We start from the raw sequence: 16,546 nt of genomic DNA, 5'->3' as shown, positions 1-16,546 counted from the left end.
AGGATTTTAATCATAATATTTCATGGTAAATTATAGAGGCAGGGAGTGGGGACATGCAACAACTACTATTTATTTAGTGTTCTAGGTAGTTTTTATTAATGCTTTTAATTATACATTCTAAATTTTGCAGTTAGCTAAATGTGAAGACACTTTGCTTAATAATAAAATGTATTTTAGAGTTCATTTTCATGCATTTTTATACTTTTAATGTCCTGGGGACAGAAATGTTACCCATTCGGTGGAATGTCCCTCATATTAATCAAGGATTTATTGACTTTTAATGCACCTTATTTCGAAATGTACAGAAATACGTGCTTTCATATGTCCTTTAGTTATGATTATTTCATTTATTCACTATACTATTTATTACTAATGTCTCATTTCACTTTTAGCATGGCTCTAGTTTTGTATTTATTCCAGTTTATATGATAAGGTTCATGTTGCGTGGATTAAAATTCATATACAGAGAAAATCCATTTCACTGAACACGTTAAAAATAAGTTTGAAAAAGTTGTCAGAAGCATGGTGGTGGTGACATTGAAGGCGAGCCACCGTGGTGCTGTAGTTCGTTTATAGACTAAGTTTAGCTTTTAAGTTCTGGCGCTTTTATTTAGGCTTCAAAATTCATAAAAGTTATATTATTTTGTGAAGATTATCTTAATGGACAAAACGTGTAAGTTTCAAGAACTATGATTGAACACGAGCTTATTTTTTGCGATAATCCAAAAGCCTATGGAAAAATCCTATTGGCTTTTTGTCGAGGGAACCAGTGTGATGCTAACAGTCGATCGGCCTACAAAATGACGTCATAGTTCCCCCACTCTATTGGATCTAAAACTAGCCATTTTCTGAGGGTTATTACATAAATGTTTTTTTATTGATGATGAGGACATTTTAAGTTATGAAACTTGTTGGATGTATTAAGCATACAAAGACTTCTTTTGTATCAAAAGATCAAGGAAAATTTGGTTTCAAATGTCATGACCCCTTTAAAAACAAATGCACAATAGTTCCCCCTTAACTTATGCTAACATCATATGCGGAAATTCATAACAGAAATATTAAATAAGAATTAAACATATCTTCTAAATTTAATTATTATAAGGTCTAAAATAGCTTTTCAGATTTCTTATGTTAGATGGACTTTTGTTCATACCTTGATATCCATGAGAACACACATCTTCTTTGGTCCCATAAATCTGCCAGTGACTCCAAAGACCTGTTCCCTTATACAGCATCATATTTGGCTCATTTCGATTTCCATAATTAAGGTGCAGTGGCTGTCCCTTTATGCCAAACAAGGTCTCATTCTTACATTCCCAAGTTTGTAGAGGACTGAGTTCATTGCAGGGCAGAAGGAGAATTTTGACCCAGTCTTTGATGTTCTGGGCCCCCAAGCAGAGTTTAAAAGAGAGGCTGATAATTCGTGAAGAAGAAATCCATCGAAAACGCTGAGCCTCAGAAGATACATCGCATGGTGCTGTCTGTACTACAGAAGCACTCACAGCATTCACACATTTGTTGTGATCCTCGTTGTAGATAAGGAAGGAGCTGGTGTCTGCATGTATAGAAAATTATATCAGATGCTGTAAAAGGCAACACATTCCATAAACCTATTTGGTGCTACATAACTTTATCTAAACAATAAAAAAAAAAACAACAACAACAGGAACACTTGACACCCCTTCAGATACTGACAGCACTATGGCATGTCACTTGATGACAGGTTTGATGCTATTTTCATTTTTTATTTTTTATTTTTTAATCGCTTTGACTGAGAAAACATGAATGCGGATAGATGCGGGCGTCACACACAGGGTCTTAGATACCTCACTTCACACCCTGGTTTTGTCTGTAAACAACATTACAACTGCTGTCACACTTCACCTACTATGTTTTTACACACTTCACTGTCAACACTTTACTGTGAAAAAAGTGAGTGTCTTATGATAAAAAAAATTGTGATTTAAAATGCATTTTTTAGCTTCAGGTTTGCTGTGCATTTTGTAGGGCAAATTATACAAAATATACAGTATATATATATATATATATATACAGTCATATGAAAAAGTTAGGACACCCTATTGATTTCCATACACTGCATGAAAAGAGGAATTTCCGGGATAAATCTGACATGTGAAATTCGAGTCAAACTTAAGGTGTACACCCGTGTACGAAAATTTCCCAGGCAAGTGTGCTGAGTCCCGTACACGACCATACACTTGAGATGCACAGAGATTTCCGGATACAGGATATTTCTGATTGCACACACTAGACGTGTTTAGAGATTTCCAGTACACCAGCCCTCATGAAAATTAACCATGGTTTTATTATATGTAAAGTGTATATACCATGTTTTTTGGGCAGATTGATTGCCATTTGTATAACGACAGTTTTACTACAAATACCACGTTAAGCTATGGTTTATGTACCATGGTTAATTTATGGTTACCATGATAAGTACAATAACCATGTTTTTTGTTTTTATTTATGTACCATGGTTAATGTCGTAATTAAGGGAGCAAAGCACTGTCGTGTTTTTTCTGGGTGTTTATCTGTTAAAAATTAATCGACTAGTCATTTTAAATATGTAGGCTAGTTTAAATTAATCCGAACTGAATGAATCTAAACGAGTCTTTTGATTAACAGAATCGCAAAATTTGAGTGAGATTAATAAAATAAAATCCACACTATTCGCGGTAGTGTTGTATCTCAAGTTTTTTTTTTTTTTTGTCGTTTGGTAATAGAGGCAATTAACTATGGAAGCATATAGGTAGCGAAATTAAATTTAAAATGCAATATGCAAAATGGCAATGCAGTATTCAAAATGGCAATGTATTTCTGTATTTAAATGTACAGTTTCCATTACCCATATGTGCAAAGTTTGGTGCAAAAGGAAAATGAAAATTAAATTATATAATTTACATATGCCATTTCCAACAGTAGTCTTAATATGTAAATTACATACATTTTTAACGCTTTATTTATTGCGAATTTTGCGAAATGAAAATGAAAATGTATAAAACAAATTGATTTGATATGTGTAACATGTCCAAGCTGAAATGGTAGCAAAATGATCATTTAAATGCTATTTGTCCTAAATGCATTTAGACTAACAGTTAGAACACTTAGGATTGCATTTTCATCATGACGCCCTGGGATATTTGTAGCAAAATTCAGTGCGGCTTTGAAAAACTGAGAAACATTAATTTTAATTAATTAATTATACAAAAAAATTGTTTGAAATTAATCAAGACTTCCTGAGTCTTTGAACGAAAGTCCTGAATGACTGTTATTAAAGGTCATTTAATGACTTTTAATGATTTTCAATGCCCCGCAGAAACCCTGCCTTTGGTGGAAAAGTAAATCAATTATTTTAATTATGTTTGATTATGTTATAACACTTTTAAGTAACAATTTTTAATTAATTAAATAATTACACTATAATAAATTGTATTATATTAATTATAAAAAATTGTATAATTAATTAATTAAAATGAATGTTTCTAATAGACACATTTATAGCAGAGCCTTGAAGCAATGATTGACGGAGGGTGGGCGTGGTCAGCTCGGAATGCATTTTCAAAGCCTCACTGAATTTTGCTACAAATATCCCACGGCGTCATCGTGAAAATGCAATCCCAAGTGTTCTAACTGTTAGTCTAAATGCATTCAGAACAAATAGCATTTAAATGATCATTTTGCTACCATTTCTGCTTGGACATGTTACACATATCAAATCAATTTGTGTTATATATTTTAATTTTATAAAGTGTTAAAATTTGCATGCAATTTACATATTAAGTCTACTGTTGGAAATGGCAAATGTAAATTAATAATTTAATTGAATTTTCATTTTCCTTTTGCACCAAACTTTGCAGGTATGGGTAATGGAAAATGTAAATTTAAATACAGAAATACATTGCCATTTTGCATATTGCATTTTAAATTGACTTTCGCTACCTATATGCTTCCATAATTAACACAGTAATATCACGCACTGATATTCCAAGCCTCGCATTTAGAGCTGATTTACACAAGACTCGCAATTATTGACGCCCCTAAATCGAATCTTTTCGGAATCAACTCACTGTTCTTACCCCTCCTCCCGCAGCAGTTTTTGTATTTGCGCGCAGGCTGACAGCGTCCGGTAACTTCTGAGAGATTTACTTCAGACGAAGGTAAGTGTGAATATATAAAACCATTTTGAAAAACATGTTTACAAGAACATAACATTAAAAGTTGTTCGATGTTGTAATATTTTAAATCTGTATTTCTAGCATGACGTTGTTTCGAGCTGTTTATTCCCACTTCAGCTGCTCTGCGTGTTGCGCACGCTGATTTTCTGATAGATTTACATCAGACGAAGGTAAGTATGAATACATAAAACCATTTAAATAACATGTTTATCAGAACATAACATTAAAATTTGTTCAATGTTGTATCATTTCTTTTAAACTGTATTTCTAGCCCGGTGTTGTTTCGAGCCGTTTGTTCCCGCTTCAGCGGCCTTCAGTCAGCGCGCTGTCACAGCGTCCAGAGAGATTTATTTCAGAAGAAAGTAAGGAAGACTTTACAGAAACATTTTAAATAAGCTATTTACCAAAACTTTTTTTTTCCAATTCTTAATTAAGTATATTTTAACAAAGTTTGGGAGAAACATTTTCAGATAATCCAACCAATTAGCATCAGAGGAAGTCTATATATCCCCGCTTTTCTCAGCTCCATTCTGGAGCCTTCAGGTATGTGTTAACACAATGCCAAAGAGGGAAGACATCAGCAATGATCTTAGAGAAGCAATTGTTGCTGCCATTAATCTGGGAAGAGTAAAGCCCAAAACACACTGCACGATTTTAGCAATCCTATAAGATCACTGCATGTCACTCTGTGCGACATGGATTTAATAAACTTGGTTATGACGTGTGTACCCAGATAGCATGCGGATGTGGGCCACTTAAGGCAATGATATGGCACTGCTGGCTTTCTTATGGCCCGGACAAAATGGATGTAAGCCTGAAGTGGCCCATATGTAAAACAGCAAAAATGGCCCAAATGTATCAAATCACACGTGGGCCTCTGTAGGTAAAGTTGCAGTGTTGACGGCAATGTGTAATCTGGATGTGACCCTAAAGTGGCCCATGTGGTAAACGGTGATTATGGCCCAAATAGTGCCAACCAAATGTGGGCCACCTTTGGCAAAAATGTGGCATTATCGACAAAGGCTAATCAGGGTGTAAACCAAATGTGGTCCACATATGTTTCAGCAAATGTGGCCCAGGTACATTAAAACGTATCTGGGCCAGTTTTGGCAAAGATATGGCACAGTGAGCATTGGCTAATGTATCTGTGAGCCTAAAGTGGCCCACATATGATGCCACAAATGTGGTCCAGTTATCCTCAAACGTATCTGGGCCAGTTTCGGCCAAGATATGGCACGGTAAGCACTGGCTAATGTGGCTGTCAGTCTACAGTGGCCCGCATGTGATGCCACAAATGTGGCCCAGTTATCCTAAAGCGTATCTGGGCCAGTTTTGGCAAATATATGACACGGTAAGCACTGGCTAATGTGGCTGTGAGCTAAAGTGGCCATTATATGATGCCACAAATGTTGCCCAGGTATGTTAAATGGCTGTGAGCCTAAAGTGGCCCACATATGATGCCACAAATGTGGCCCAGTTATCCTCAAACGTATCTGGGCCAGTTTTGGCCAAGATATGGCACGGTAAGCACTGGCTAATGTGGCTGTCAGTCTACAGTGGCCCGCATATGATGCCACAAATGTGGCCCAGTTATCCTAAAGCGTATCTGGGCCAGTTTTGGCAAAGATCTGGCACAGTGAGCACTGGCTAACGTGGCTGTTAGCCTAAAGTGGCCCACATATGATGCCACAAATATAGCCCAGTTATCCTAAAACATATCTGGGCCAGTTTTGGCAAAAATATGGCATGGTAAGCACTGGCTAATGTAGCTGTGAGCCTAAAGTGGCCCACATATGATGCCACAAATGTGGCCCAGTTAATAAAATCATATCTGGGCCAGTTTTGGGAAAGATATGGCACAGTAAGCACTGGCTAATGTGGCTGTGAGCCTAAGGTGGACTGCATATAATGATACCAATTTGGCCCAGTTATCCTAAACCGTATCTGGGCCAGTTTTGGCAAAGATATGGCACAGTGAGCACTGGCTAATGTGGCTGTGAGCCTAAAGGACTAAATTCCTCTGAGTCCGCACTTTCATGACGTAATGCTACTTTAACTGTCGGGTAGAAGTCTGCTGCGGAGCTCGCACCAGTGTGGGCTCGTCAGAAGTGCAGATCGAGGGTGCATAACGGCCGCAAAGGGGGCACTCGCAACCACCCTTCTGAACACTAAAATGACAAATGGGACACCCTATGGTCTCGTGGACTTAACGGACACGCGCAAGCGGCGCCCATTGTAAGTCTGTAAGACCGCAAGTGCACATGAAGTGTTCCATTTGGGACAGGGAAATGCCACACGTGACAGTGACGTGGCGTCGGCGCTGTCCGTTTGTTCTTAATTGTTCTTTGTAATTTCATGGCTTTTCCATGTTTCAGTCAGAGCTTCTTTTTCTTGAATATAACTTTGCTAATAAAATAAAAGTAATGAAAGAAATCAGACATGTTCACTAGTCTCTGAGGCCCAAGTGCAAGTCAAGTCTCAAATCTTTGAGGCCGAGTCTAAGTGTAAATACTTTTGTGTCATCAAGAAGGTTTGCAGTCACATTAAGTTTAGGCAAATTTTAGATATGCCGGTAGCTGCATGTCAACTAAGGCTGCAAAGATGTTTATGCATTCAATAATCTTTTCACATATCACTTATTGTTTGACAACCTGGTCACAAGCAAGTACTTCTCCTAAACCAATTCTCTCTTTATATAAACAAACGTTAAATGTTTTAGATAGGAAATCCATACACCATCACTGTAATATATAAAAAAAATACAACATTTTAAGTTGGGAAAATTTGATTACATATACAGATCTTTGTCTTATGTATAAAATCAAACATGGACTGGCTCCTCCTTATTGAACCAGTTTGTAAAGGTAACACCAACTGGTTAAATATAAACGAGAAGTGCAGTAAGAGGGGATTGCATAGTCCCTTTAAGAAAAAACACATTTAGTCTAACGGTGTTTTCAGTTAGGGCTGCTCGTGAGTGGAACTCCATCCCAACTTACATTACAATTTTTAAAAGCACTATATAAACAAAGGTGGCTTGACTTGACTTGTTTTACACTAACTTAAATATGCAATGTCCGATCTGCCCCAAACTTCACACGTTTGATAAGACTCCTGGCCTGAAGACATCTAAACACCAATCTTCAGTTATCATCATAGCACCACCTGTTGGCAACAGGATATGTCATGCTTTAGACTAACTCAAACATACCATCTGCACCAGACTTCACTTGTCTTTAGGCCAGAACTTTTATCAAACATCTACATGCCAATATTCAGTTATAATCATAGTGCTACCAGCTTGCAGCAGGAAGTTTGACACATATAAATTACTTTGACATTTTCCACCTATATTTACCACTGTAAAAGCATATTCCCCACCGTTTGCTGTTTCCCTAAAGCCACTGGGTGGCGGTGAGCCCGGGTGCGAGGGCCCTTTCAATGTTGCTTGTAGCTTTAATTAGGGCCCAAGCCAGAAAGGCGCAGGGCCCTATTGTTTTTCTAAGGATTATTATTATTAGGGCCCAAGCCAGAAAGGCGCAGGGCCCTATTGTTTTTCAGGGGTGCCCAAACTCGGTCCTGGAGGGCCGAGGTCCTGCAGAGTTTAGCTCCAACTTGTCTAAACACACCTGCCTGGAAGTTTCTAGTATGACTAGTAAGAGCTTGATTAGCTGGATCAGGTGTGTTTGATTAGGGTTGGAGCTAAACTCTGCAGGACACCGGCCCTCCAGGACCGAGTTTGGGCACCCTTGGTCTATATGGTTCGGATTACCTCTTTAATTGCCGTATCCCTTAAAACCAGACTGCCAGAGGGTTACTGTAAATGCATGTGCCCACTGTACACCGTTCTCCTGATGCCACCGGGGTGGCGTTTGCACTAACGGCTTGGGCCCGCCATCGCTGCTTGCAGCTATATTTTTCTAATTGTTGTCTTTATTTATTTATTTTTTTAACATCACAGGACTATGTTGAAAAACAAAAAAAATCCATTGCTTTTGGTTTGGTATGATAACACCTGTTTAATTAATACTGGTCAGATGAAATTCAGGACCAAGTCCTGACAAAGTAAGGATGAGGTTCAAGATTATTCAATAAACCCTGCTCATTTTTATAACCATAGTATCTCCTGATTTCTTCCTTAGCTTCCTCTTTCAACCTCTTAGACTGACCTCTCAGAAGACTTTTAATACAGTTTTGGATACCAGACACTATATTCATATGTTAACTGATTTTAGGTATCAGACAATTATTGCTTTTAACTGGTTTCGGGTATCAGACAAATCTCTGCTGACCAGGCAAAATTGATTTCTTATGACAGGATCTGTAAAGAGACTGGATCCTACTATACAAACAAACAGTTTGGAGAATGGAGGCTTGGACGGGTTCCCAATGGTTAGGTTTAAGGGTAGATGTTGCAAGACATTTTGCTTCAGTCACACTGTGCAAAAGAGTGCATGCCAGCTTACAGTTTATTCTACATTTGTAGCTCTTAGATTTTTAAAAAATAAATAAATAAATACAAACAGATAGACATAGTTTGTGATTGATCATGTTATGCTGAGGTAACATGGATCATCAGTTTTCAACGTATGAAATTTGTTCATTTTTACCTGAACTTTTAAAAATTGTTATGTATAAATACAGCATTCATTTATTTATCTATCATAACAGAGTGGCACAGTGATTAACCAGAAAAAAATGGCACTTCATGACCAAAAGTTTGTCGACCTTGTTCTATATTCTTATTGTATGTCTGTCTTTTATTTATTCTAAGGAATTTTTGCAGTAACATCTGGGATAAAGTTAATTAAATACAATAAAACATAGTGAGATTAAGCATAAATGAGAACTCTGTTAAATCCCTTGGGCCAGTAGCTTTTGAACAATGCAGCTGTCCTCTAACTAAGTAGTTAAAATGTTTGCTCACAGTACATACTTGAATATATCTTAAAAGTACTTTATCATTTTACCACAACAGAATAAAGTAATTTTACATTAGATAAAATAATGACTAGCATAACTAAATGCAAATAGCATGTGAAGTTGCTGAACAAGTACACAACAAAATAATTAGTATGTCAATGTAACTAGGCAATTGCCATTGCCATTGCCATTGCCAATAAGCATGTCAAATCAGTGACATACCTGTTTGAACTGAAGGCTGTAAAGCACCGTATAAAGAGAGCAACAAAAACAAATGAATGCCACATTTCTTCATGTTTGTCCTTGAACTTGTATTCCAAGCGTAGAAAACCCAGTCTGTGTTTGAAGTGCGTGAAGCTTATATACACCTTTCTCCAAATCTTATGTATCCTGTCATGTGGTTTGGAGGGTGGGGGGAGTGGTGGTCGCCAAGTGACTGTCAGGCACAGGACACATGATAAAAAATCATGAACAGTATCAATTTAATAATTCAGTGTGTTCTTAATTTGTGAGAATAATTTCTATGTACACAAGTATACATTTTGGATGTATGCTTTCGATATACTTGTTATATGTGCCCTACCAGTCAGTGAGTGTGAAGTACATACACACACTTGACAGATGGAGTAGGACTGAATCTCCAGGCCAGCAACTACATGATGCAGAGACATAAAGTGTATATATCTTTGTCCTGCCTTTTCAGCTGTAACTGCAACAAATTTGTGGAGCATCTCGCGTGTACATTGATCACAACTTTATTTGACTATAGTTCAACAACTATAGTTTAAGCCTGCCCTGTACAATCTAGAAGTGCAATTTTGATGGAAACACTCAACAGAAAGAAGAAAATGATAGATGTTAATCTGCATATGATTTGTCTATGTGGCATAAATGGGTAGTCAAAGCACTCAGTTGTTAGACTGTTAGAGCAAGGAGGTGAGCAAGAGATGAAATCCAAGGTGCAGTGTTTAGTTATTTCATAACTAAAGTGGCAGTCTCTAAGTGACCACACACTTCTCTTGTGTTTGTTTGTATCTTTCGTGGATTGGCAAGGACAAACTTGGCATGCACACAATTAATGATGCCAAGTGTGAAGTGCAATTTTGATGGAAACACTCAACAGAAAGAAGAAAATGATAGATGTTAATCTGCATATGATTTGTCTATGTGGCATAAATGGGTAGTCAAAGCACTCAGTTGTTAGACTGTTAGAGCAAGGAGGTGAGCAAGAGATGAAATCCAAGGTGCAGTGTTTAGTTATTTCATAACTAAAGTGGCAGTCTCTAAGTGGCCACACACTTCTCTTGTGTTTGTTTGTATCTTTCGTGGATTGGCAAGGACAAACTTGGCATGCACACAATTAATGATGCCAAGTGTTATACAGGTGTGTAACTGATTTTTGAGTTGTGCCTTCCCTTCCAGTCAGCTCTGGGAATTGTACAATTGATGTTGAAAGGTTGCCTATTAAAGAGAGAAAAACACACACACACACACACACACACACACAAAGAAAAGGGATGCCTGTTATTTTTTCCTAAACTGTGAAAATGCTGATTTGGTAGGATGGAGACACAATGGCAATTCTAGAGAAAATGAAGCTCAGCAAGAAGGAAATGAGAGGTACAAGCTTCAGAGGCCTAAAATTTGGTCACAGGGAAATCCTGTTTCCTGCGGACAGTAAGAAAGAATTGAGTTCTATGAAGACCAATGCCTGAAATTGCACAAAACATCAGAAAAAAAGGAAATGAAAGACAAGGTGAAACAAATAACTAATATGACATGTGAGAGTGGCACATTTTCAGGGTTTTTTATTCAACTATGGGTACTTTTGGAGGTTTAAAAATAATAATAATACCAGGTTTAAACACTCTTGACACTCTCATTAGCTTAATTTGTCCACTAACAATGTTGAACAGTGTATATACTTATACCATGGAAGAATTCTGAATTCTTCCATGGTATAAGTTATTTTTGTCACATCTCAGATTTTGTATGTTTGTGTTGATTGGCATTTTGTGACAAAAATAACAGTGGAGGAAATTACATTTTTGGAATAAAATCTGCTTTGTTTACTAACACTCAAATCTCACAATGAATGAGTACTGAATTTGAAAATACTTATATACATTGTGGAATTTGTTGAGAATAAATGACAATGGTCAGTGGAAACCAAAAGCATCAACCCATTGAGGGCTGGATACAAATTCACAGGAAAAATCAGTATGAAAAATGAAAAAAAAGGAAGACGAATTAAAGGCTGATACAACTTGCATGAATGTGTTGGATGTTTTGGATACCCAGAGGTTCTCTGACTCAGGTCTGAGGAACATGAGGGCCAGGTCTGACAGTGTCTCTGAGAATTTCATCCCAGTACAGCAGTGAGGGTACCATTGGTTATCAAGTGGAGGTCTCTGTGACTCTCAAAGAATATTCCTCCCCAGACAATCACTGACCCATCCCCAAAATGGTCATGCTGGATGATGGTGTGCATATAATATATATAATATACTGTGCACAGCATAAATGAGTACACCCCCTCTGAAAAAATACAAAAGATGTATTTTTTAATGATCTCTATATTTTAATGATTTTCTATAAAGTCATAGAAAGATGGAATAATAGAAATGTATTAAACATATACTTAGTAAAAACAGATAAATATGTCATTAATATCTGTTAAAGATATTAACGTCTTACCTCCGTGCTTGCCAACAAGGGTTTCTGCACCAAGTACTAAGTCATGTTTTGCTTGGGGATCAAATACTAATTTCACTCACTGAAATGCAAATCAATCTCTAACCTTTATATAATGTGTTTTTTTTCGGGATATTTTTGGTTGGTATTCTGTCTCTATACGTTAAAATAAACCTACCATAAAAAATTACAGACCCTTCCTTTCTTTGTAAGTGGGCAAACTTACAAAATCAGCAGGGGATCAAATAAATATTTTCCCCACTGTATGTCCTCCATAGATTTAAGTATACTGCTCTGACCCTTCATGGCACTGAGTGTACAAGTTTTCATGACAAATTTTCACATCTGTCCTGTTTAACTCCTGGAGGATGTCCTCCTTAAATGCCCTGATCTCTAATAGTGAGTGTTGCTTAACTAATTTCTACAAAATCCCCCACAGGTGCTCAAGAGTGTTAAGATTAGGTGAAATACATGTTGTCCACTGAGGGATTTTTACCTTGGGAGAATGCATATTGTCATTGTCATGTTGAAAAAATGCCCTACAACACAGAGAATTAGGAAAGGGTAGCATCTTCTGTTTCAAGTTTTTGTATTACATCACAGAGTGGTGTGTGAATTCATGTGAATTATGTGACTCCTTACCTAGATACTTACCTGTGGATTATTCCTCCAGTCTCATTTTCCAATCTCCAGTTCCCGTTGTGTTCACCTTCACCCTGTATGATAAATATGCCATTAATTCAGCGACTGAATCCACCTTTTTCTTCCCGTAAAAATGGGCCCAGCCATTTGTAAATTCTATGGGTCTGGCTTCCGGTCTCATCTGCGTCCAGCTATTTTTAGCTGTACAAAACAGTTCGTTTTGCTGCTTGATATTGAAAATTGGTGTGTCTTACCATATTATTTTAATTGGTAATTGATCAAGCATACTTGCTGGAACATTATATCACTAAAAGAACCCTAACATGTCTTCTAAGTAAAGAGTAATTGCTGAATTTGTAAAGTTTCATGGGGGGTGTATTCATTTATGCTGTATATAGGTCAGTGGCGTTCCGTCCATATAAGCTGCGAATGCTCCGCATACCCAGGCCATTTGAGAGAATAGGTTCACGGGATAATTCATATAAACATGATTATAAGTTGATCCCTTGTCATTTGAAATGTAACTTAAAACTTAAAGAGTTAGGAATAAGTACGTAAAATGATTTATTTGGCAAACAGCAGTAATTTTCTGTAAATCTACGTCAGTTATGGTTGCTTCCGGGCAAGCGGATTCTCCGCAGCTTTCTCGCCTCCGCTCTATTGCTGTCATAAAGCAAGGCCTGACACAACGGGTAAGTGAAAGACAGGATGGTTTATTGGAACAGGATGTGGAGGAGTGGAATGGGTTAGGTTAAGGCAGGTGAGTGTCAACAGAGTGAATGATTCCAGGGTTCTTATCCGAGTTCTGAGGGTGAGTGTCTGATGCCGGTTTCATGGGAGATCGTGGAACAGCTTCCAAGGAGTCGTTGGAGGATCGCGGGAGAACCAGAAGGTAAGTCTTTCGAGGAGAATATCGTATAGAGAGTCCAGGGCAGTCCATAGGAGTGAACGGTAGACCGGACAGTGAGTGACTGTGATGTGTGTGTATTTGTAGTGTGGCTTGATTGGCTAGGTCAGTCCATGACCTTAATGTGCTTCTTCTTGAGCCACTCCTTTGTTGCCTTTTTTAAAAAATTTTTTTTTACTTATTTCACTCACTGAAATGCAAATCAATCTCTAACCTTTATATAATGTGTTTTTTTTCGGGATATTTTTGGTTGGTATTCTGTCTCTATACGTTAAAATAAACCTACCATAAAAAATTACAGACCCTTCCTTTCTTTGTAAGTGGGCAAACTTACAAAATCAGCAGGGGATCAAATAAATATTTTCCCCACTGTATGTCCTCCATAGATTTAAGTATACTGCTCTGACCCTTCATGGCACTGAGTGTACAAGTTTTCATGACAAATTTTCACATCTGTCCTGTTTAACTCCTGGAGGATGTCCTCCTTAAATGCCCTGATCTCTAATAGTGAGTGTTGCTTAACTAATTTCTACAAAATCCCCCACAGGTGCTCAAGAGTGTTAAGATTAGGTGAAATACATGTTGTCCACTGAGGGATTTTTACCTTGGGAGAATGCATATTGTCATTGTCATGTTGAAAAAATGCCCTACAACACAGAGAATTAGGAAAGGGTAGCATCTTCTGTTTCAAGTTTTTGTATTACATCACAGAGTGGTGTGTGAATTCATGTGAATTATGTGACTCCTTACCTAGATACTTACCTGTGGATTATTCCTCCAGTCTCATTTTCCAATCTCCAGTTCCCGTTGTGTTCACCTTCACCCTGTATGATAAATATGCCATTAATTCAGCGACTGAATCCACCTTTTTCTTCCCGTAAAAATGGGCCCAGCCATTTGTAAATTCTATGGGTCTGGCTTCCGGTCTCATCTGCGTCCAGCTATTTTTAGCTGTACAAAACAGTTCGTTTTGCTGCTTGATATTGAAAATTGGTGTGTCTTACCATATTATTTTAATTGGTAATTGATCAAGCATACTTGCTGGAACATTATATCACTAAAAGAACCCTAACATGTCTTCTAAGTAAAGAGTAATTGCTGAATTTGTAAAGTTTCATGGGGGGTGTATTCATTTATGCTGTATATAGGTCAGTGGCGTTCCGTCCATATAAGCTGCGAATGCTCCGCATACCCAGGCCATTTGAGAGAATAGGTTCACGGGATAATTCATATAAACATGATTATAAGTTGATCCCTTGTCATTTGAAATGTAACTTAAAACTTAAAGAGTTAGGAATAAGTACGTAAAATGATTTATTTGGCAAACAGCAGTAATTTTCTGTAAATCTACGTCAGTTATGGTTGCTTCCGGGCAAGCGGATTCTCCGCAGCTTTCTCGCCTCCGCTCTATTGCTGGCATAAAGCAAGGCCTGACACAACGGGTAAGTGAAAGACAGGATGGTTTATTGGAACAGGATGTGGAGGAGTGGAATGGGTTAGGTTAAGGCAGGTGAGTGTCAACAGAGTGAATGATTCCAGGGTTCTTATCCGAGTTCTGAGGGTGAGTGTCTGATGCCGGTTTCATGGGAGATCGTGGAACAGCTTCCAAGGAGTCGTTGGAGGATCGCGGGAGAACCAGAAGGTAAGTCTTTCGAGGAGAATATCGTATAGAGAGTCCAGGGCAGTCCATAGGCGTGAACGGTAGACCGGACAGTGAGTGACTGTGATGTGTGTGTATTTGTAGTGTGGCTTGATTGGTGACAGCAGGTGCGGGTGATCAGAACTCAGGTGACTGTGATCGGGTGATTATCCGGGCTGGTGACTGCAGTGACTGTGATGAATCCCTGATAATTGCTATGACTCGTCAGGATTGTAGAGCGTTCTCAGTGATTTGCTGGTCTGCAGCTGATTTAATGCGCGAGGTAAACTGTCCGCGAAGCGCTCGCCCAAGCGAAAAAATTTACTGTTCCTGTCAGATCTTGATTGCCGAAAATCACATTGTGTTTGATGCAAAACCAACTCGACTAAATCAAAAGAAAAAAAAACACTGTAACGGTATATTTTTGTTTTCTCAAGCAAAGCAAATTTTAAAAAAAAAACACTGTAACTGTATATTTTTGTTTTCTCAAGCAAAGCAAATTTTAAAAGTCCACTGAAAACAAATCTTCTTACATTTTTGGTCATAGACAACGTATGTTGAAGATATACGTTATTGTCAACGTTATTGCCTAAGCGGTAAATTAAAAAAAAATGTTTATAAAAACGTGGGCTATATACAATTTTAATAATAACAAACTGTTCCCTTTGTTTTGCGTATGCTCGTGTCGCTTACAGTTAAAGTCCTTCTCTGATTTTATTATTGTTTGCAAGGTTGCAACGTTACTTTGCAATATTTTAAATATTTTTGGGTATTTTGCAAGGTCTGTTATTGGAGTAGTGTCACCCGGGTGGGAGTTTTATCTCCTATTCACTAGGAATAAAAAAATAATTTAGCTGATGCAGAGAGACGTAAAGACCGAGGGAATCCCCCCATCTTCCCATCCTCTGAATATTACCTATCATAACATAACTACGTGTAAACGTTATTTATTAACGGGGGGTGGAGTCTTATCACTCAGCATACCCGGTTAAAAAAGTCACCGCTCTCCTCTGATATAGGTTATATGAAGAGCTTATTTGCAAAAACCGATAAACGCCACTTTCAAAAAAATTAAAAAAATGAGCTGATTGCCGTGCATTATTCTCCACATATAGCGCGATCTGAACCCTAAACACGTTTTGTCAAAAAAGCCGGTTTTGTCTACTTTCAAGGCATCGCAACTTCACGTTTTACTGCAGAAGCCGACAACCCAGCTAACAAAATTACGTGACTGTTACATAACTGCAACGTAATCTGGTGATCAAAGTTTTGTCATGGCGACGTAACTAGTTACGTTGTGGCAACCGGAAAAGTGAAATTCACAGGGTGCGTCCGAAATCGCGTACTGCTTAGTAGGTACTACATTTGAATTTGAACGTACTACTCGACCGTTAAAAAAGTACGTCCTATATAGTATGAATGCGAGTAGTATGAATGGAATTCGGACGTACTACATCCGCCATGTTGACGTTGTCACGTGACATGCGTCTTCACAACAGCGCCAAAATTTAAAGAGCCCTCACTACTGCGCGAACATCAGCA

General features: G+C 37.9%; 1 protein-coding gene across 1 annotated transcript in view; it reads right to left on the bottom strand.

Annotated features, from left to right (window-relative positions):
- LOC107730099 (macrophage mannose receptor 1-like) overlaps positions 1 to 9,417 on the bottom strand; it is a 61,693-nt gene extending 52,276 nt beyond the window's left edge. Inside the window, exons 1-2 of the mRNA XM_016540833.1 lie at positions 9,345 to 9,417; positions 1,157 to 1,558 (exon numbers count right to left, since the gene is read on the bottom strand). Of these exons, the coding sequence (XP_016396319.1) occupies positions 1,157 to 1,558; positions 9,345 to 9,417 (475 nt within the window). The remainder of the gene's footprint in view (positions 1 to 1,156; positions 1,559 to 9,344) is intronic.
- Between the last annotated feature and the right edge of the window lie 7,129 nt (positions 9,418 to 16,546).

The sequence above is a fragment of the Sinocyclocheilus rhinocerous genome, unplaced genomic scaffold (assembly GCF_001515625.1).
Source record: "Sinocyclocheilus rhinocerous isolate Xijiao unplaced genomic scaffold, SAMN03320098_v1.1 scaffold36, whole genome shotgun sequence".
NCBI classification, from domain to species: domain Eukaryota; kingdom Metazoa; phylum Chordata; class Actinopteri; order Cypriniformes; family Cyprinidae; genus Sinocyclocheilus; species Sinocyclocheilus rhinocerous.
Note: the sequence above shows the minus strand (reverse complement) of the source record. Positions and strands in the feature narration are given on the sequence as shown.